The 23,498-nt window shown below is 47.6% G+C and overlaps 1 protein-coding gene across 1 annotated transcript in view; it reads left to right on the top strand.

Annotated features, from left to right (window-relative positions):
* Dbx (homeobox protein Dbx) overlaps window positions 1-22,117 on the top strand; it is an 85,003-nt gene extending 62,886 nt beyond the window's left edge. The window contains exon 5 of the mRNA XM_075689917.1: window positions 19,632-22,117. Within this exon, the coding sequence (XP_075546032.1) occupies window positions 19,632-19,940 (309 nt within the window). The 3' untranslated portion in view covers window positions 19,941-22,117. The remainder of the gene's footprint in view (window positions 1-19,631) is intronic.
* Window positions 22,118-23,498: the final 1,381 nt, after the last annotated feature.

The raw sequence follows: 23,498 nt of genomic DNA, 5'->3' as shown, positions 1-23,498 counted from the left end.
CTGCGCATACGCTATCCGTTCGCTGCGTCGAAACACGCCCGTTAGCTGGCTCGCTCTCGGGACTCGGCGGCAACAACAACGAAAACAAGCGACGTGCAGCCCGCACGGCACATAATGCATGCAAACCATAGCACGCTCCGATAGAGCCATCAGAGGCCCGCGTCGGAACGAAACGAGAAAGGGATTCGCCGTGATTTAGCCCGCACCAATAAGCATTAATGCGTTAACCTGGAGCCCGGAAAATTTCGCCGCCCGTGGGATCTCCTCATTCCCTGTTTACCCAACCCTCCTCCTCGCTCGGAAAGCGACGCCCATTACCATTCGACTCTCGGTTATCTGTTACACTCCTCGCCGAAGTCGTAAATAAAGTCGCACTGATTTGCACCGCCCGAGCTACTTCTACGTGCAAAGAGGTGCTCCCGCGCGCGCGCGCGCGGGAGCTCCAGGTTCTCCACACGTTCCCTTCTTATCCAATCCGCCCTCGTCGTTATTTATAGAGCCCTCCGCATACCTTCGCGCACCCCAGATCACCATGTATGCAAGTTTGTGCTCACTACGAACAGCACCGTGCACCGAAAGCTCAGATGAACGGTAATAAAGACGAGCGCTCGGGGCACTTTCAAAACCGCGCGCCGGAGTGAGTGCCGCGGGAAAGGCGCAAGTTGTAACGAACTGGCGTGTCTATACAGGCGATATACTATATAGTATATGTATGCAGGCGTCTCTATTTCTCTTTTCTTTTTTTTTCTTTTCTTTTCTTTCTTCTCCACCCCCAAGAGTTGCTAATCGGCGGCATGCCTTAAACGTTGCGCGCTTTTAATTACCCGCCGCCGTGTATATGGTATACACGAAACGCCAGCCGGTCGGTCGGGCCTGGCGCGAAGGCCTCCTTTCCTCTCCGCCCTAACCGCTCTTCTCTCGTTCGCAACGCCGCCGGTTCACGCCCACTGCCATATATTTCTCTCGTCGGTTGAAATCTTACACGCTCGGGAACGCCTCATCACCTCTCCATTTTTTTTTCGTCGTGCGCACTCACACACACGTATACGCTCACGCGCTCCATACGTCAGCAGCGGCTATGGGCACGGCTTGTTTCTTCGCTGCTGTAGCTCGTTTCTGGCTGCTTCAGCCGATAGACGTACATTTCCCCGGCGCTTATAACTTATTTCGCTATCCTCGGCCGTCCCGTGCGCCTCGTATATAAAGCTATATACGCCGCCGAGTATAGCTTGAAACGTTAAACCCGAAGGTGGGTAATGCCTTCCTGAAGAGTCCATAAAATCTCGACCGCACTCTGCACGTATGCAGCCTAATTTTCTTGCGTCACGTTGCCCCAACCGATTGCACTTACGTCGTCCCCTATTGAGCAACGCACACCATCTCGCCAGACTATCGCTGCACTACCCTCGAAATCTCGTGCGCTGTATTCTTTCTTCTTTATTCATTTTTTTTACTGTGCGCAAAACAAGTTGAGAAATGTTTGTTTGCCCAGAGTCTAGTATTTTGAGCGCAAAGAAGCACGTACGTGCCCTGAGGACAATGTCGCCGTGTACGTTTCGTTTGTGATATTGTGGATGTTATCTCTTTTTCACGGGGGCAACCTTGACCAGAACATCCTGGTCCCGAATAACCATGACGACCGGAAGCATCGGCATTTCTTCATTCTTTTTACAGTTTTTCTTTTAATTATTTATGTCACCCATTTGTTGTGTGTTTTACGCTGTGAGTAACATCATCTTGGTGCCTGGCGTACCCGTACCGCGGGCTCGCTTGACTGTTATAGCCATCCTCGTAATTGCAACTGACAAACCACCCCCGGCAACACTCTTCGAAACATATAAATCTCGAACTTAGTTTCTTTACCGCGAGCAAAACGCATATTTATGGTATCTCTAACCGGCATCAAAACCCAGAGTCCTTAACTACGTTCTTTGCTTACAACAGCGGCGTCCAGTGAGTGCTTGTTGGGGCAGGGTCTCGATCTTCTTGAGCACCGTTTTCTATAAAAGTTTTCATGAATAAACTCACTCTCCTAAAAAAATTATGTCTTCTCATTCTACGTTTTATACCTGCCTTTACTAGCCACAACCTCCAGCAGCGGAGTGGCGTATATTACTCTTCTTTGAGGCAAGGCAGCGGGATTCTGGCAACCTTCGGATCACACCTATAGCAGTCCGTGAACAAAGTGCGCATGTTATCTTTATTTGTTATGGGTGTGCCTTCCGAATTTTGAGCGCACATTGGCCATTGCTTATGCGCTGAGTGTTATATGAATTTTTGCAGATGTTATCGCTCTACAACACGCGCTTGTTTTTTAAAGTCATCGCTGTCCACCCCTTCCGTGGAGCTTGAAATAAGAGACGATGCCGATTCTGTTTTTCAAAGGTTTGCTGTTTCTCACACATGCATAGTGAAGGTATAATCATTTCAATGTAAGAAGCACGTGCAATAACTTCGCTGCTAGCCTCGTGCTACCACAATTAAGGAACTGCGGTAATGTGTGTAGCCACACTTGTAAACCGAGCAAGTGTCAGCTGAAATGACGCTGTCTTCTTCTGTCATCCTTTATTAACGTTATCTCAACAGATTTTTAACCGTTAGATGAATAGTGGACCCAGTCACTTCACTTGTGGCTGACCGCCTCGACCTAAATGGGGCCCAACAGGTTTCCAAAAGGAGGTTTCGAGATACCTTGCATGCTGGGAGATTGGAAGGCGCGATAAAGGATGCCTCCCGAAGCACACTGACTGCGCGTATACAGGGTGACGCAACACGGTTGGGAGCACGCTTCGGCCTTTCTCACGCATGCACCCTCAAGCGCGCTGTTGCAGCATGCACGCAAACTGGCATTTATAGCGCGGCGAACAAGTCGTCATCATTACAGCGATATGAACCCACGAAAGCAATAAAAAAAGAAAGAATGGAAGAGAGCCCGCGAAATGAGACACACTAATGTTACCTCAGCTGTGAGCTCGATTACAGCCCCTCTATTATCTTTCTTTCTCTCTTCAGCATCTCGGAAAGTATCAGCCCCTAATGGCGATCATTTCATATTTATCACCGATACGTAATGATGATTAAGTGCCCTCGGTGGCGCGATTTTGGCGTCGAGGCGTTTGCTTCTGGCACGCGTTGGCGGCCACTTTGCAGGCAGGCGAAAATTTCGCGCGCCTCGTCTGCAGGGTGTCGTAAGAGCTTAAATCCTGTTGAGTGACAAACTGTGCGCTGCGCTGCCCTCTAATTAGCGCGAAATGATTTCGCTAAATGCGGCGTCACCGAAACACCTCCCGCGGGAGGGAATAAAGTTCGTCGCTAGAGGCCGTCCTGCCTTGTGCGCAAACAGAATCGATTAACGTACCGTAGTTTATTCTGTGGTGAAGCGACTAATAGTCAATTGTTGAATTCCTAAAGGAACGCTCTGCTTTGTACTTCGCTTCCTCGTACCACGCGGATCACGTCGCTGGAGTATTATACAGTTCGAGTTGCTGGCTTGTGTAGGAGCAGCGCCGTTCATCGTTTACCATGCGAAGCCAGGAACGTTCCATGGCGCATCAGCATCTGTCCACGCGAAGTGGTCAGCCATGTCTATCTATGTTTCTGTCTCTCTCTACACCTTCATCTATAAAATTTTACAGCAGATTGTTGTGCTTGCTGCAGGTGAACAAATTCCAACTGATTTCGGTTCATACCTGAAACTTAAACTCTGGGTACTCTTGCTGTAAGATGTTGCTGTCATGCACAGCTTACGCCACCATGCATTTTGAATAACCTTGACTTTACTTGTGCTCTAAACAGCAATCGCCTCGCTTCCTGCACCTTCCGCCCTTCATGCCGAGGAGCTGTTGCATTCCGCCCATCTCGGAATGCGGCAACCACAGTTCGCAAACGTACCCACTCTCACGTACTAAGCAGCAGGACGTCATAGCCGCTAAACTACAGATACACATGACCGTGTGTTCCGAAGCACATACACGCTACTTATTGAAATTATGTCCACTGTGTTATAACTGGGACGTGCTCTGCTTTCCCTCAGTGCCTAATCGTTAAAATATCCAAATGGCTTCACAGAATACGAACGTATTGCGAGTTTCTCAGAAGGTGGAGTCTAAAAGATCTCTTTTTTTTTGGGGGGGGAGGGGGTAAGGGGGGCGTCGCAGTGCAGGCATCATGTGTGTGTGTGTATATATATGAAGGTGATGGCTCTCATGAACGTTACAGTACGTACAACAAGTTCTATACAATTTGTGGCTACGGCGATTGCACTGGGAACCTGACACTACACAGTTCTGTCGACATGCAGTGCAGAATGCGCGTCGCCCAAACATAATTATATTGCAGAAATTGTACGAGAACTGCCTCAAAACTCGGTTACTTCATCTTTGTAATTTATTTATTTTATTCATTGTGTGCAATAAGTAATATTTATTGTTTATGTATTGATATATATGTCCGGAGTTTTACTGCCAGTACGAAAACGCTAGATTTTGTTTCGCCAAATCGCAACGACATATAAAAAGCATCTCTGGAAAGGATAAATGCAATCTCCGCTATGGATAAATATTGACTCTGTATGAACGTCGGTGAAACACGTGCGATTAAAAAGCGACTCGACGTCACGAGGGCTGTTTCGGTACGACACGCTACAATGAAAACCGATCGCTCTCACCACACTAACCAAGTATACCGCCGCAAGTCACTGTAAGACATTTCTTTTTTCTCGCGCGTGCGCGCCGGCGTCAAACCAACAAAATGGCTCCCGAGGTAGCCTAAATAAAAACTGAAAGGGGGCGGGGAGGGAGGACGCTTCGTTGCGCACAGTGAAGAGTCTTTCGTCCAGCCAGCGATCACAGATAACAGCGTCTCGAGCGATACGCGCCCGCGAGGCAATCATGGTGCGTTGCTCAAACCTAACCAACCGTTCACTGCCGCAGCAGCTGCAACCTCTCGACGCGCTAATATATACTAGCTGCGTCGCCCGAACCTCACGCACGCTCTGCTGAGCAGTTCGCGTCCGCGGGAGCCATGAATTAAACGCTTATATCGGCGTCTCTTCCTATCTGCATACTGTGTGTATAGCGAGCCGCGACACGAGCTTCCTGACGCGAGGCGCCATCGACGTTTCCCGTTATATGGTGTTTTGCGGCGCTCTGTATATGCGGTACCGCCGCCATCAACAGCTTGCGTCGCGTTGATGTGCCTTGCGTAACAAGTATATATAATACAGCTCGCCGTGTGTACATATAACCAAAGGATGAATAGCGCCCGAATTTCTCTTCGAAGGGAGCGATCGAGCGTGCTCGAGCGTTCCCTCAGCGTCACTCCGCGGCGAGATCCGGCCGTGGAAGAAAAGCCTTCATCATCGCCCCGACTCTCGCATTCTCTCGATCGCTTCCCGAACTCATTACAACGCGCTTGGTTAAGCTGCATGGCGAAAGCGGGGCGTCAGCTGCTTCGAGGTGAAATCCGGCCCTTGAGACGATTATTGCGGGCCTCCTTCTTTCATCGCCCCTATTTGGGGCGCTTCGCGCGGAAAGGAGACGCGCGGGCTTTTGTTCTTCTTTTGTTTTCTTGCGAGGTTCAGTTTCCGAAAATTTTCACGCCTTGTGAAGAGGTTAATTATGAAGTTTACAGATTTAGTGCCTTGGTGTCGAGAGCGATTTCAATAGCGGCACCGCCTTGACGCATTCCTTCACGGATGGCACGGATGTATAGTGCCAAGCAACTAGGGTCCACAATAGTGTTAGTTAGTTAGTTTATTAACTTCCGTGCGAAAACTCGTGCCTTATCATCCCGCGTACCAGCGTTCGTCCTCTTCTATTCCCTGCGTCTGCGTCCGAATTTTTCGTTCAAGCGTTTTGCTCAAATATTGCCTGCAAACGTTTCTCAGCCATTACAGCAATAAAACGTGGTATTTAGGTTCAGCTTTCTCATCGTCCATATGACAGAAATGAAAAAGTTCTGAGATCATGGACATACTGTAACTCTGTCGTAAAATAAACATATATTTACCCATAACATATCGGTGTACAATATCTATTTTCTTCATCGTATCTGTGTGGTTTACGAACCCTATGTGTACATATATTACTTAATTTAGTGTCTACAATGACACATGTAACATTTGTATTGATTGTAGTAATATCATTTGCCACATATTGTTGGCACATGTCGTTGCATAACTGTTGTCAGAAATGTATGCTTTAAATAAGTATAGGTTGAAGAAAGCGTTTCTTTGCCAAGGTTTACGCAATAGGAGGTTAAATTTATATGGGCTTTTCTGAGAATTAACGCATTCGTACTCCTTATTTATGCAGAGCAAAACGAATATGTGACGTTGAGCCGAATTTCTCCCTTGTTATGCCGAGGTCTCCTAATGGGTTGAAGCAGCACTGTTCGTGGCATGTAGATAATTTTGGACAGACTCAAGTGGTAATAGAAACAATTGAAGCAATTAGCCTGCCTTAAACCTGCAATGAAAAAGACTTGATATACAAATGCTGGTTGCACCAAATGAAAGAGACAATGAAATTTAATAACAAGTAATGGCTCATTGGCCTAAGCAGGGGTACGAGTCAGTGATGGGGATCATGAAACAAATCAAGAAACAAAAAAATATATATAAAATAAAGAACACCATAATAACCTTCAGGTCAAGCTGAACCCGTGCACGAACCCGCATGGAAAGTTGATAACTCGCAAGACATCGGCCTGAGGGGGTGGCGTATAGCACCAGACTTGGGGAAATATTTTATCAGAAAGTATCGGTTAGTTAGCATCGTGAGTTCGCGGTTCAAGATAGCCATCCACAGATTTAGTGCCGTCCGGAAAGGTCACGCTGAAAGGCTTCGTCATAGTAACACTTCGAGTAAAGAGGAGCCGTTACATTTGAAATAGTATAAACCACGATTATTTGCCGCCTCTCACAATACTAATCGTTGTTCCTTATCGTGTCATTGTTTGGGAAAGATTAAGCCGGCTTTAGTGAGAGACGTCCGACATTGGTAGACCAGAACGGTTAATTGTTATTGGTCACGTTCATATAGACGAGTACATCCGGCCGATATAGCCACACACGTCCATAGACGCCTATATGGAAGGACAAATAATGTGGTAATTAACGACGCTAAATGTGGGAAAACATAACAACAGCGCAGTTTTGAGACAAATGTTTGTTCCCAGCTTGCTCCCTCTGTGAGGGACGCAGTTAGCCGCCGTCACGTGATTCTACCTAGTACGGCACGCCGACATCATGCACCGGCCTTTGCGGTGATGGTTCTCGCGAGTTAAGAACGTCCTGTAGCAAAACGCAGTCACGCAGCTGTTGCAAACGTCCAAATAAGTTTGCACGGCTATCACCACCATCATCAGCTGCAGCAGCAACAACAGCAGCCTACTTTGTCTAATTTAGGAGTAAGGCCTTTCCCAATGAAAACACGGCTACAGTCGTCGCTAAATGCTAGAAATATTTCCGCTTCATATTTGAACACTCTACTCCACCTTGAATATTCTTGGAGCGCCCGACAACCGCTTTGACCGCGGAAGCGTGAAGGAATGCTCGTCATTTCGTGCGAGACGCTCGAAAGGCCAAGAGTCGATATCGGCGCCCATTTTCTCGGTGATCTCGGCAATATTGCCGCGCCAAATGCGTTTCCGCTCGGGGGCACATTCTGGTGTACGTGGCTGAGATCGGAAGGACCATTTCCGTTATGCAAAAGCCTAGCTTTATGATTATGACGCCGATAAATGTGCCATAGGTAGCGGTATTCTCCGTTCGCGTTTGTACTATATATATATCGCCTCCGAAGAGACCTAATTTCCATATTTAACGGGGAATAATGCGAGCGCCGTCGCGATCTCCTGTTCCACACATCTGCATGTTCGTGTACGTAATGCGTTTTGAGGGTAATAATAATGTGGGTTACGGTGCAGTGTTCCGAAAACGTTTTGCGCGATGTATGAAAAAAATTCTAGTTTAGGACTGCGGAAATATTTTGCATGCAGCACTTTCCTTAAGGTCCACCGTTAGGCGTGTTTCATGAGCAGCCGATGAAGGCTTGCTTCTTGGAACGCCCGAAATTTGTTTTGCGCTAAATAATGGCATTTGTTCGGATGTCTGTCACTAAGCGGTCACTGTATACGGTCAGCGACAGGGAGTAATACAAAATGCGATTGTAAAGGCCACGTGACATTGTGCTTAACTTTACGCCCAGTTAATAGAAGGTTTATCGTGGTGGGCGGACCTCAAACGTATTTATTCTCTAAGTTATCACTCTAGGCACTCCGACCTTTCCTTTAGCTACGTTAAACCAGCTGATGCCTCTTTTAGGGATGCCTACTTCTCCCTCCTATTCCAAAAACCCGCATACCTGATACGCCCTATGTGCATAATTTTATATGATCACGTTGAATCTCGTATGAAAGCGAGCAAGTTCACGTAAATAACCATGTGACCATATAGGATTATGGTAATCGGCAGATAGTTTCAGTAGGTTTTCAATCCTAGGTTTCAGTTGCATTATTTATGTGCAGAATAATGCAAAAGGGAGGAAGATGAAACGGACAAATGAGAGAGAATGACGAGGTCATTAGTTGTAGTCTGAATGGTTATACCATGTGCTATGATAAGTGCCTAAAGGTAATTGAAGGTGACAGAAGGAAAGATGAGCTGAAATAGAAAAAAAAAGGGGGGGGGGGCAGGGGGGACTGAACATATGCGCGATATTCTCTAAGTTATCACTCTAGGCACTCCGACCTTTCCTTTAGCTACGTTAAACACGACAACTTTCTATAGGTCAGTTAGTCCCCATGTCCTCACGAAGCGCAGAAACGCGTTAAACACATTCTGTGCTCGATTTTTCTGAATGCCCTCTTCCCTGGTCGGTAAAGAGAATCCTGTGACACTGGTACAGACTGTCATCCTCAGCCGGAGAAAAAAAAAGAAAACGCGGCGAAACCAAAGGGACTGCGGAGATTTTCTTGAAGTTAACTCGGAAGAGTCTACGGCTGATATGGTTAGAGTGCGAAGAAGGGTAGCTAAGCATTCAATGCTACTTATAAACCACTGCATAAACTATCGTTCCTTAGTATATTTCTTATTATTTTGCCTATGTCTGTTTCTGACAGAAGGGTAAGATTTCTGAAAAAAAGTTATGCGCCATTATAGTTTTTAAAGGTTTTTGTTTAACGACCATTTAATGAAAGATGTCCCCAGTATTTAACGGCGAGCAAGGGCGCAGGGCAGACAATAAAGCATAGAGATAAAGAAGGAATACTGCCAGGTGTGTAATAGAGACAACCATTGCGCACTCCCTAATACATATATTGTGTGTTTCTACGGAGACTCTTAGTAATGTTTAAAAATAGCTCCCTTCTTTATACTCACCGATGATTGTCGAACTACCGACCACTACGCCAGCCGTGAAGTTCCACAAGGTGGTGTTTTGAGCCCGGTTTTGTTCAATCTGACTTAGATTGGGCTGGCAGAATTCCTGCCACAGTCGGTCAGTCTGTCAATTTACGCTGATGACATCTGCATCTATGCTTTAGGAGTGACTCGTCTCCATGCAGGTTCGCGCAAGGTTGCAAGAGGCTGCAACGATGCCGTCTACTTATCTTCAGAGACAAGGCCTCGGAATTTCAACAGAAAAGTGTGCATTAGTCGCCTTCACGCGAAAATCGGTGACGGGATACCTGGTACCTATTAATGGCCAGCCTATCTTGTACAATAGAACCCATAGATTTTTATGGATCATTGTCAACCGCCACCTTTCCTGTATCCCCCATGTATTCTACGTAAAGAAGAGACTCCTCTCAATCAGTCACCTTTTCTAAGCCATTGCTGGATAAGCATGAGGACCATCGGTGTGTTCTATGCTTCAACTATACAAGGCGCTCTTCGTGGGTTTCTTGCGCCACAGCACTCCGATGCTGTCAAGCGCCCGGAAGACAAATCTCAGTGTGCTTAAGAGCATGCAAGTTCAAGCGCTTAGAACACGTCTGGGTCTACCACGATGCGCTTAAACAGCCGCAACAATTGCCATCGCCAGGGAACACCCCATCAGTACGTATATCGTCATAGACACCCTTAGACATCATATCCGTCACCTTTACCGACTCCAGTCTGAACGCCTTGCTTCTCTCACGGAAAGTAGACCAGAGGCAACCTTTTCGGGCATTGTACCCTTGTACCGATCCTTTCTTCCATCCGATTTCACTCCTGCAGCAAGATCACCTTGTCCTTTGTGATGACTCCGGCAGCCACAAGTGCGGCCTTCCATTTCAGGAGTTGAAAGAAGTCCGACTTGTCAACTTGTGCCCTGTATCAAGCCGCTCTATATCGACTGCATGATTCATACTCCGATCGAGTTCACATTTATACAGAAGGTTCTTCGACTTTAACCAGCTCTACTTGGGCAGTAGTCATTCCGTCGATGTCAGTCTGCAGGAAGTTCAACGTCAGCCCCGTCGTAACATTGACAAGATCGGAACTTTCCACCCTCTGTAGTGCAACTACTTGGAGTAGGCCTCCTCTATCCTCTCAGCCCACTCCAGGATGGCCTCCTGAATGTCGGGCCTCGAGCTGCGCAAGGCAGCCTCCCACTGCTCCTCACTAGATATTAATTGCTTGAGGAAAGGGCGAAGGGGGTGCTTAGGGCACCCCCACATGATGTGGGTTAAGTCTGATTTGGGAGAGACCGAATATACAAGAGCGAGAAAGGTGAATGGAGGGATGAATGCGGTGGAGGAGGTAAGGGGACGGAAAGGTGCGAGTCTGCAGCTGTCGCCACAGAACTTCACACCTGCGCGGGAATTTGCCCATGAGTGGCGGAAAGGTTAAACGGTCTAATCGGTAGTGTGTGCAGATGTCGTGGTAGGCAATAAGCCGATCCCGCGCTGTAAACGGCGCCTCCTCCGTGGCGAGGTCCGACACATCTGATGCCTGAGCCCGGACTGTAAATCCTCGGGCACTGACATGAACCGCCTCGTTTCCAGTAAGGCCCGCATGTGCGGGAGTCCAGATTAATGCCACAGTTTGACGGAAAGGATGGGCCACAGAAGAGAAGATTTTGGGCCCGTGGCCTCGAGCGTATGCTATGTGCAAGGCCGCAAAGGCGCTGGTGGGTTTCTTGAAATGCACCAGCCCGTATGACCACCTGTGAGTGACTCTGCGATGAACGCTTGTGTGTGTAACAGTGGACACTCTGAACTCCTTTCTTCCTTCTCCTCTTTCACTCCCCTTTCTCCCTTCCCCAGTGCAGGGTAGCCTGCCGTGCTCAGCCTGGTTAACCTCCCTGGCTTTCTCATATAACTCTCCCTCCCTCCCTCCCTCCCTCCCTCCCTCACTTTCTCTCTCTCTCTCCTCTCTCTCTCTCTCTCTCTCTCTCTCTCTCTCTCTCTCTTTAAAAATAGCCGTTTTAAAATAAACGGACGGTTCTTTCGGAGACATGCCGTGAGCTGTGGCAACCATGGAAGGAGGGCTAATACGCTGTAGTTTGTCGCTAATCAGCGAAAATTATACAATTAACTTATAAACTTTCAATTTGAGCGGTGGGACCGTTACAATGAGCAATTACGATGAGTCCGCTGCAATTAAGGGTGTAAAACCTAATTATTGGTGAATTACTGAATAATTACGTTGTATCACCCGCCACCCTTTGGTCACCACACCTAACGCCATGTTTCCGAAGGAACCGTCCTTTCATTTAAAAAAGGCTGTTTTTGGATATTGCTACCTGTCTTCCTAAAAACACCCGGTAAATGCATGTCTCCGAGCAGTCAGCGCTGCCCGTCATCAAGCTGGTTCTATTTACCAGTGCACCGAACAATTTTAGTCCTGATTGTTTACATCCTCAAAGCTGTGTTAAGAGGAAGCTTAAGCTCGGACCCAACTCAGATACCACCTATTCAAATGCACGTAACACGCAGAACCACTTTTCTGAGATAACCACTGGTCCGATTTTAGTGAGATTTGTTGCATTTGAGTGAGAAAGTTAAGTTATAATGACTATTGAAGCGAACTTTTGATTTCGAGCTCTAATTTTTTAAAAGCAATTTTCGAAAATTAGTGAGCTTCAAGAAATTGAAGCACAATGTTTACAAATTCGTAGCTTTGCACCATAAACAGATATCGCAGATCTGTGAACTGCATCCGTTAGAGCATCGAAAGCGGACAAATTTAAAATATCAATTTATATCTTACGTCAACTTGTTGCATTGTTTAAAAGGGTTCTGCAGACCTTCTGTTCACGTGTTGTTACTCTATTGGAGAGCTATGCATAATATACATCGATTGCTGAGGGTGTACCATTAGATCCACTTTACAGAGCTGTGATATCGTTTTTCATTGCGGAGTTACATAGTTGAAAATTTGATAGTATCGCTTTCTGAGAATTTGTGATTTCCAACAATTCTTACTAAAACATTTACGGCATAAATCAAAAATTTGCTGTCGATGGTCACTATATTGTGACTCTTTTTCTTTTCAATGCAGCAAACCTAATCAAGTTCGGTGCAATGGTTGCCGAGAAAAACGATTTCTCATTTTCCATGTATTCAGAGGAACCCCCGAATTTAAGGTTCCTCTTAACTGCGGGGCTCTTGAGTAGCCCAGCTCTTCGAATTATTCCTTCAGCGCCCTTCTAGAGGAGAAGTCAGTTCTATTCCCCCGTGTATCGCTCGGGCCGAGAGGCTTAGATGCGCGCTGTTGCCTATTCTTTCCAAGCACCGCGGCGCGTTCTTTCGCATCCGATGACCGAGGAAGCCTGCATGACAGCAAGACAGGCAAGCAAGAAGGGGCCACTTGGCGCCCAGTGGTAAAAAGAAACAGTGCGCGTATGTCGGCAAAGAGAAGGATTTCGGCGAGAAAGAGCCAATAACCTGACGACAGCGGCGTGGCCCCTCGTGTTCTCGGGTAGCTGGCGCGCGAACTCGAGGGGGGGGGGGGGGTGAAAGGCTGGCGTCACCGGCGTCGCCTGCTTCGCACAGTCGTCCCAGTACGTCGGGTTGCGCTAACGCCTCTCGCTCGGCTCGGCTCGGCTCGACGTGGCCGCGGCATCGCGCGAATTGCCTCAGCTGCATGAATAATTCACCGGCGGTCGCCCCCTTAACCGGCGCCCGGCCGCGGCCACCCCCACGTGCCCCCCCTCTTCCATTGAGTGCGTCATATACACACGCGCGGCCACGCTGGCTGACTGTCGGCGCCGCCGCTTGCGAGCGACCGACAAAGCGAGAGAGGAACGAATCAACGACTTCGGGCCAGCCGTCGTCGTCGTCGTCGACGTTGTCGTCGCTTACGAGGGCGCATTCAAGCGGGAGCGTCGCGGCTGCCTGCCTCCGCAGGAAACACCCAACCGAGCGAGAGCAGCCTCGCGTCTTGAACCTGGCGCCCGGAAGAGGCAAAAAGCAAAGAAACACTACGCGGTTAGCCAGGCAAACGAAAACGCTGCGCCCACTACCTCACTCTCTCTCTCTCTCGCTCTCTCTCTCCTGCCCGCGTCCTCGTCTGCTAGATGCAGCTTCCTTCTGCCCGGCGTTCCTGCCTGCATACGAGGGGCGAGAGAAAAAGCAGCAGCGGCGACGCACGTGGCGCATAAACGAAAACAAGAGCGTGCTACGAAGCAGAAGACCCCAGTGGTAGAGGGACCGACCGCACATACTATACTCTTGCCGTGCCGTTTTCGTAGTCCGCTTCATAAAGAGAGTCGCCTTTTGTGTGCCTTGTTTATTCCTCGATGTGCAATGGGCGCCTGCCGCTGATGTGCCTGCGACGCCGTCACGCTTTCTTGTTGTTTTTCTCCTTTTCTTCTTTCCGGGCATCTAAACGCGGTGCTGAGCTACTTGGCGAGTTGACTCCGATATGAAATTCGGAAAAGGCGCCCTCAGTCGCGGCGAGAGAATCGGGATCTCGTATTTGGCGTGCGTGTGTGTACGCGCGCGCGGAGGAGCGAATGCGCGTTGCTCTCGAAGATGTGGCAGCGGCGGCAGCGCGAGCTAGTTTTGTGTTTGGGCTTTATCTCCGAGGCGCGGCATGTATTATTCATGGTTAGGTATGAGGAGCTTTGGGAGCTCGGCCCTTGGAAAGCACGCGGTCGTTCTTCGCTGTTCCTTTTGAGGCTGCTTCGCGGCGTGTCAGCGGAGGCGTGCGAAAAAGCCAACGCGTTAGAACGAAGGATGCATTGCATTTGTGATGTGTAGCTATTGCGTTGCAGAGAAGAAATAGATGTATCGACAGAAAAGTTACATCGACAAGCCATTTATTCGTATAAGAAAAAATCTAGAGAAATACGGAAAACAAGCAAGCTGGCTGCTTCCAAGGGCTTGTTTTAAGTATTCCGAGTGGAGCAAGTGCATTCAGTATTAAAGCCACGACTTGATTTTGGTGCTCTTAGCCCCTTTGCATTCATCATTGTTCGGCGAATGTTGTCACAGAAATTACAACACTTTCAGAAACTAGAAGGTTTGAACTCTTGTCTTGATGAACGTCTGCGCAGATGGCTTTAGCGAAATTACCGAAGAACGTCAGAAATTCGTGACGGGCTTTGGGTGTTGTAGACATTTGTAGGCATTGCGCAACGGTCTCTAGAACGCGTAGAACCGCCAGGCTTTTCTAAAGGTTGACTTTTTCTAACCCTAACGTGACACTCACTCCGAAGGTAGACGCTGACTTGCCCCCGGCCATCTACTCATACGCACTTATTCAGTGCGTCTACTCATACGCAACAACACAGATGTCAGGTGACAGCTATATACAGATGTGAGATCGACTTCTCATACCTAGTAAGTAGGTGTGTCATACGCACCAGTTTGCGGTACTGCAGTGCATAAAAAAAGAAAATAATAATGACAGTACACGTATAATACCGTATCGCGACGACCAGGCCTTCTTTTGGGCAACAGCAGGAAATGGAAAGTGCGCGGGACACGCCAGCACTTTCTCAATGGGACTGTTTATATGGATACGCCGAATCATACTGTGCAAACAAAATATCTCCAAATTCCAGTGATTCGCATTCACCTGACTCAATTACTGCGAACAGCATGTCATTACCCCCTATCCCGACTCCCCAGTATGTTATATCGTGGTCGTTGTTGTTCTTTAGGTGATTATTAGACTTTCAGCGCTCTAGCAGAGAAAGCTCACAAAGTTTGGAGAAGTGCTTTAGTTGTGTAGTTGCACAGCTGTAAACTTAATCCTTCAAGTTTGTTTCCTGATTGGCAAATTTTCTGATTTTTGTAGTAGGTCTATAAAGATATTGTACATTCGGCAGTCACCATAATTTCAGTACTTATCAGCAAAAGAACTTGTTGTACACAGTTTGGTGTTAACCTAATGAGGCCGTGGCCAGTCTAACGTAAGAACTTATTTGGCTCGATCTTTTCTTTTTTGTTTCTTTCCTATCACCCACTCTTCACGGCCAGCCGATCTCGATAATAACGTGCGCGGAGACGGTTCAATACGGTTCAATAATTACGGTTCAATACTGAGATCGTTGCGTGAGTGGCAAATTTTATTCACGCATATACATATACAGTTTTCTTTGCAGAAGTTCTAAGACGATACTGCGGCTCGCAGTACAACGGAACGACTTTCAGAGACGGGATGAACTTTCCAGGAATTCAATACAATTCTGTTTCATTCTCCTCATTGAGGAATGCTTCGTGGAATGAAAGCGACTTTCTGTTGCTTGACCATGTCCGGTGGGTATATCAGCCCCTTAACTCTTAGACGAGCGCAGATATTCTCTGTTAGCTCTGCCCAAAATTCCGTAAGCAGGAAATCGTACTTACGCTGTTAAGGTAAATACCTGGGATGCTATGAAGGAAGGCCCGAGTTTTGCAAAGTTGGGGATTTCCGCGAGCTCTGGCGACACCCTCAGGTGAATGAGCTAATAGTATCAAGACACAAAACTCAACTCCTAATACGTCTCCAGTTTCATTGGCTTATCCAGATTCATTCTTAGGTTAGCCTGACTTGGGCATTACTATAGTACCTAGAATATACGAGCATATTCTAAGAACCATAGCATTACCTCATGGGCAGCTGAAAACGGAGAAGTCACGTGGTCAAACTGTGCGCGCCTTCTGTCATTTATTTATTGTTCCACCCAGTGCATTACCTGTCCGAGTAAGTTATAGAAAAAAATGGCACCATTTAAAGTATTCAATAAAAAAGAAAGGGTTGGCGTGAGATTGCGCCCCGTCTGCACTGTTGGCATTCGATAGATGGTGGATAGACAGATTACATCCGAAAGAGGAGACACGCCCATCTTGAGCCCCAGAAAGACGTGGAAAGCGGCTTGCGTGTGTATATGGGTGGGACAGTCCCAGTATTGCGATATAGTCTTGATAACAATAAGCGGCGCCGGTGCGTAACACTGCACAGCCTTCTGTGTTTGAAACGAGGACGCGGCATGCGTAGGATTTACTCGTGTTGGCATGCCCGACTTTACTTCGACATTCTATCGTGTGCTGCTATCATGTGCTGCGCACCATCTTTGTTCACTCACTGCCGTCGAGCAAGCAATGCAGGCGAGCGAGAAATTCGGGGCATCCTGCGTAGCACCCCTGAGCACAATTAAATGGAATTAAATTATGGGGTTTTACGTGCCAAAACCACTTTCTGATTATGAGGCACGCCGTAATGGAGGACTCCGGCAATTTTGACCACCTGGGGTTCTTTAACGTGCGCCTAAATCTAAGTACACGGGTGTTTTCGCATTTAATTAAATGGAATTACCACGGTTAACGGAATGCTCACGATTAGGTTTACTGTGTCACTTTTCGCTCGGCGAATTTTCGGCGCACTTTTTTAGCCTCTTTCCAACTGTCAGTATGGAAACGAAGAACGACACTCTGGTGAGAGTCCGAGAACTAACCGGAAATGGCGGCATAATGCATAGCACACAGCGTATAGCCATTGGTGTACTCGAAAGGGTTGAGGAATAGGGGGAAAATTGAGATCACGAAGGAAGGAGGCCAGTGGGGAGGGTATAGGGTTGCAGTGATGACGGCCTAATTGCCGTCGCCACCACATTGCCGTCGGAACGGCGTCAGTCGCGTGCATGTGAGCGCGTTTTTTCCGGCAAAACGCGACTGCGCAACCGCGCCACGCCTGGGCGGTTTCTTCCCGCACGTGGCGCGAGAGAAAAGGGAGCGGAGGCCACATCGACGACGGAACGGGAAGGAGGGGAAGAAGAAGAAAAAAACGGGACGCGAGCAGGGGGAAGGGTCCACGCGGGAGCACCGCGCGTCTGTGCGCTCGCGTTGCGTTCCGACATATTAATTCGCTAAAGGCGCGCATTACGGCGTCGGCGGAGGCTCATTTCGGAAGGAGGTCCGCTTAATTAACGAGTTCGCGCGGTCCGCGAACACGCCGTCGCAGCGGCAGCCGCCGGGGGATGATGACGACGGCTGCAGCCGCGGGGCCTGGCTTTGAGTGTCTCGTGCCCTCCTTCTCCCCCTACTCTTCGCTTTCTCTCTCTCCCCCGCTCTCTCCCTCGACTATATTTACTCGTTCACTGTTCCTAACTTCTGCCTATGCGCAACGAACGCGGCGCATGTATCTTCATTATAGACCACGGTCATCCGACCATTTGGCCGATAGCTTGTAACCACTTTTTCCAGTCGTTATAATGTTCAACGTCCCGAGGCAGTTCGCGGGATATAAGTGACGCCATAGTGAGTGGGGGGGGTGGGGTGGGGGGTTAGATTTTCTATATCAGTTTCGACCACCTGGGGGTTCTTGAAGGGGCACCGCAAGCACTGCACACTATCCTCTTTTCCTTCTGCCGCTATCGGAATTCGGCCACCGCGACCGAGAACCGAACCCGCGACATAGGACTCAGGAGTAAGCCATGTTTTTGACATTGCGATTCACAGAGCTCCGTGCACACGTGTACTACAGGGCATGCGTGCCTTTGTGCCTTGTTTTTCACGGTGGGCCTCTACTATAGCACGAAGAGTGGCATTGCACAACAATCCGGAAGTTGTAGTGGGTTCCGTATGTTTCGCGAAATGATGTTTATCGAGCATAAAGTTGAAAGAAAGTTGGACGACGCTGGCGGCAGGAATGGGGAGACGGGGAGAGAGAGAAATTATAGAAAGGAAGGGGAAGCAAAAGCAGCCCCTCTATAAAGCTAATTATCAAAGCGTACGTGTAAGAATATCCTCTGTAATTAATAGAGTGGGAAAATGAGCCAGCCTTATTACCACTAATATTGCTCTAACTTGAGTCAAAATCCACCGCCACTTTGAGTGAAAATCCACCGTTCTTTTTTTTCAAGCGAGTGAAGTGGAAATATAGTTAAACTGCAATGTGTTTCCGAAAAATAGCGGGGCAAAGCAAGTACTTTCGCCTTGAAATGATCGCATAATTAAATTATCGATTTGTTCTTTTTTTTTTTGCCTGAGTGACAGCTTTCTCCTTCAGGCACTCTGAAGTCATTCGTGACTTGCCCTTGTACCACCCATAGCTCTGTACAATCAATCGCTCGGTGCAATCCCCCATTTTTTCCAACAGTGAAGGGCAAATAAAGTCACTAGAGTAAAAGAAACTGCCGGCTCGATTCGGCTATGGCTGTATCGAACCGTGCCGGCGTTATTCTGCTGGATATAAAGCATAAGTCCAGATGATGGCATATGAATAGATTTGGATAAAGCAGCGTTACTATATGCTGACTTTTTTAAGAGAATTTCTTCCTTATTTACTTGGCTCTGGTTTGACATATCTGAGATCAGGCTATCTTGTAACCTCTTCCAGAAAAAAAAGAAACGGTCGGTTAGGTCACTTTTAGATGTCCTATGAACATGAACATTGTACTAAACGATACGCCTCCAGGCCGAGAACACGTAGCAATAGTCAGGAATTAAGGATATAATCAAAAAGGAGTAAAATTGGTAGTAAACAGTCGTAGAGTGTGTGATATTTTACTACTAGCACCACCTGCAGCATATGCGCTAACTTACACGTGCGTGCGCGATATCCCGGATGTTCATGGACGCGCCACGCTTTCGCCGTACGCGTCGAGTTTGCGTGCTTTTGAAGGCAAGTTCTTGTTTGCTATTTCAAACTGGTGTGGCATGTCTGAAATCTGGCTATATTGTACCCACTTCCAGAAAGAAAAAGAAAGAATAACGCGTCAGCCAAGTATCGACGCTCAAGAAGGCGATGTCGACGTAGTTGCGCGTGAAATACGGTACGAATAAGATGCGATATGGTTGAATAATGAACATGAAAAAGGGACGCGATAGAGAGATATAATCAACGTTTTCTCATCGAATCACTTGAACCACCATGTACGGTGACCTTGTCTTATTTACTGTCGACACTTTGTAGACCCTTTCTTTTTCTTTTGTTAGGGAAATTCAACGTAGCCGGGACATATACGCACACGGTTCTATCAAAATACAAGCAGTTGAAACAGGGACAAGGTCTGCCTTGTCCAGCTTTATTTCTTGAACTCTTGTATGGAGCTGGAGATAGCGCTATCAGTACCAGCGTTGCTGCCCTCGTCTACGTCTCGCGCTATCCCTGCTGTACATTCAACGCTAGTACGTTTTCATTGTGCTGAATCTATCCTTTTCTCCTTCGCACTTTGTTTAACCGATCTCTTTCCTTGATTCCCTCTCTCCAGGTGAAGATCTGGTTCCAGAACAGGCGCATGAAGTGGCGCAACTCCAAGGAGCGTGAGCTGCTGTCCAGCGGAGGCTCCCGGGAGCAGACCCTGCCGACGAAGAGCAACCCGAACCCGGACCTGAGCGACGTGTCCTCCTCCACGGCGGCCGCGGGCTCCACCAACGGTCACGGCGCTCACCCACACCAGCCGGTGACGGCCGCCGCTAGCCTCGCCGAACACCTCATGAGGGCCTCGCGGGACGAAGACGACGACCGGCGCTCCGTGGACGTGGACAGCGACGAAGACGTCGAGATCAAGGTCCTCTGAGCGGGGGACACGTGACGCGAGCGGTTGTCCCCCTGCGTTGTCGCTGCTGTGCCGGCGCACATACCGAACTGAAATATGACCCGTGTACAGTGACTTGTTATGGACTACCTTGCAATCTTCCTTCGTGACATTGAACGGTGGCAAGACCCTCCCTGGATCGGAAGCACAGCCAGCGCCGTCGAGAGAAAGGTGTCGAGATGCCCTCCCACAAAACCTTGTTGCACACTGAACACGTACGCGAGAAAAAGGCGACTCGTGTACCGCCGGAAGTCAAGAGACCTTTCATCAGAAACGCGGGTTCTTCTGTGATGTGTGACTCAAAGCCGGACTCGGAAATGGCACAGCGTCGCTCCATGCGATATAGATGCCCTTTGGTGTAGAAAGAACAGTCTGAACCGGTGCCGAGAGAGACACTAGCCCCGCATCTGAAAGGACTCCTTAGGAAGAGCCGATTCCTGTAGGTCTTACCGCGCACCTTAGCTGGGCAGCCTGAATTCTCAATACACGTGTGCAGTGGCTAACATCGGTGCAACTTCAACTGGTCTAGAGACCGCTACTTGAGCGCTGGTTTGAAGGCTGCTAGAGCTACCTGAACTAAGTGATCAACAGCGATTTAATTAAACCTGAACCACGAGTGTGTCGCCAGACTGTAAACAAAACCGACAAATAACGTGCGTAAAATGCCTATTGCTCGGTTTTATGAACGAGTGATTAGTTTGTGCGCAAGGTTTATCCACTGTACAGTCAGCGGCCGTCACGCGAGTAAAGACTTAGCTAGTTCAGTAATGTTTGGTGCAGTTAGCCTTCGGCGCACAGCAGATGATTCTTGCAATCTACATGAAATCGGCTAAGGGTTGGCTCCATAACCGCGTCCTTCAGTGGAAGAATTCTGAAGATCTCCCGAGTAATGTGCCCTGGGTACGTGGCGCCTACAACGTCTGTGCGGGCGTCAGGAAGAGTATAGCGTTCATGAAATGATTTGACATCGAGGCGGCTTGACGGTATTTATGTATGCAAAAGAGCTTATGTTTAGCTTTGGCTTTACTGCCCGAAAGAGCGGCCAACAGCAAACGAACCATTGATGAACTGCGTCTGGTGGCGGGTGTCAGACACTCGATGCCAAACTTGGTGACCTCCAGTGGCGTATCGATGCCCCCCCCCTCCCAACCATGAATCCAACGTTGCCAGAAGTACACAATCGGTGAGGCCGTTCAACAAGCCGGAATTTGGCGGTAGTGAAAGTAGCACCCCATCCTTGCCGGCTGTGTCTTCAGCCGCTTTGACGATTGATGTGGGTTCTTATATTTCTCGTGCCACTTAAAATGCTGAATATCACCTTTAAACTAAACTTCCAGACGTTACCAAGGCATATGGAAAATATAGAGCGGATATCACAGTGCAAAAAGTGTTTTTACCTAGTCCATATTTTACTAAAGCTCGTTTACTTCATCTGAGCACACTGGAAGCAGGGAAGTCAATGCGTTTTCACTATATTTTTTTTTTCGCTTTTTGATTCTTTTGTGCAGCCCAGAACTTGAAGAAAACCTCAGAAAACTGTAATATTAAAGTCATGCTAATCCTTCCAAACGCAATATTCCAGACGAACATTGCATTTTCTACTGGCAATGATGTTATGCGTTAACGACATCGGGAAGCCGGCAAAAACAGCCCCATTTCTTTCTTTCGTTCATTAGAAACTCGAAATTTCTCTCGAACTTCGCCAAATCAAAACTGCTAAAAGGATGCCCCCACTCCACTACGCTATCGTTGCGAAGTACTACTGCAAGTTTAACCACGAGTACGCAGAGTTTGCTTGGTCACTTCGACCATTGTGCGGTGAGGTCGGTTAACCAGAGGCTCAAAAAGAAGACGAAGAAGAGAGCATGCGAATGTGACGCAAAAAAAAAAACTCTTTGACCTAAAGGATGGTCAAGAAAGAAACGTGATCCCAGTGACAAATGTGAGGTGCTTCTGTAAGCCATGTTCCTCTCTTGTTGAGAGACTGCATCTGCACGACTTGTACAATAAACCCGTGAAGTTTGTATGACTGTCATTTCTTCCTATTGCTGCTGTGCTGTTTGCATGCGAACTTTGCTCTGTGTACGATGGGACAACACAACCTTGTCGGAAGACAAAAAAGACTATGTATACGCTGTCAAGTATACCTGAAAAATCCGTCAATATTCCTATGCATTTTAGTAGAGAAAACAAAGAAGGAAGCGCATTGCCTTATGTAACAAACTTTTTCGATTCAGAATGTTTTCTATTTAGCGTATTGAGATGCTAGAGACACTGAGAACGACAACGTTCGCGCTCAGAGGAAAAAGTGAAGGCTGAATACGTTACTACCGATATATCGAGTTCTTCACTAGATGTCCTTGTCACGTCTCGTCAGTTACAGTGCTTACTCATCAGTCACGTGGGTCTTCAGCATAGAAATCATCAGTTTATTTCGAATAACACTGGCGTCTGAATAAAAACTTACATACCTCCAAACCTCTTCTTCCAATGAAATACACAATACCCACCTGTATAATTCCATAATGTCATAGGAGATTGCTGGGCACGTATGTTATGGCTCATGCGTCATTTTTCATAGCTGAGTGGCATCAAAAGTTAAAGAAGTCCTCATGACGTGTGTTTCACACGACTAAAATAGTTATTGATTACTTGTGGTCGTGCGGTGGTATATCTGCATTGTATGAACACTTAGCGCTACTTCGCACAATTTTGCAATAGTTCCACTCTGTACTTCGTATATAATGGTTCTTAGTTCAATTCTTAATCCTTTAGACACCTTCAAACAGCCATAAGCTTTTGCAAAGTTATTCTTAATACCTTCTCATGCGTACAGGCGGTCATGAAGTAGAAGTTCAAGACTTCTCAGCCCAAGACAGCGTTAAGGGCAACCGGTATTTTGAAACTGCGAACTGACGTATTGCAAGCACGAAAGCACCGCATTAAGGTTGCTCTCGCTTTATTTTTTTTTTTCGCTTAAAAGTAAACTTTATAGCAGAGGAGAAGGCTGCGGCCTCACATCATCATTTCGATGTTAACCATTATTGGAAACAAAACGGATAAATGTCCATGTTCACGTTAAGCAAGCTTTTAAACGCTAATCAACTCACTGAAGCCTCTCTTAACTTGTTTTTAGTACTGCAGCTTGTGTCAAGACAGAATTAATTTTTATGTGCCAGGCAATTTATAACATACGCATTCTCAGAAACAAAAACGAAAATGCGAATCTGAAAGAAAAGAACACTTTAAGTAAGTGCACCAACAAGAGCTGAAAGGGCGCGACATAAAGACCGGACAATTGAGAGTCAACGTGTCATTTCATATTCCACAAACTCCTGAGCTCCGTCCACGTCTGACCGAGCCTAAATCCTCTAGGGTAAGAAAAAGATTTTAAGAAGCAGCGACACTTGAAGCCACGTCACGTTCCCAGGAAGAGGAAAGATCTCGGTGCACTAGGTGAAAACAAATGCGGCAAAGGGGGAAGATTTTCAAAGATACTGACACTACCGCGGGTTGAGAAGGCGGAAGATAAAATCTTGC

This window comes from Dermacentor variabilis, chromosome 4, assembly GCF_050947875.1.
Source record: "Dermacentor variabilis isolate Ectoservices chromosome 4, ASM5094787v1, whole genome shotgun sequence".
Classification (NCBI taxonomy): Eukaryota; Metazoa; Arthropoda; class Arachnida; order Ixodida; family Ixodidae; genus Dermacentor; species Dermacentor variabilis.
Note: the sequence above shows the minus strand (reverse complement) of the source record. Positions and strands in the feature narration are given on the sequence as shown.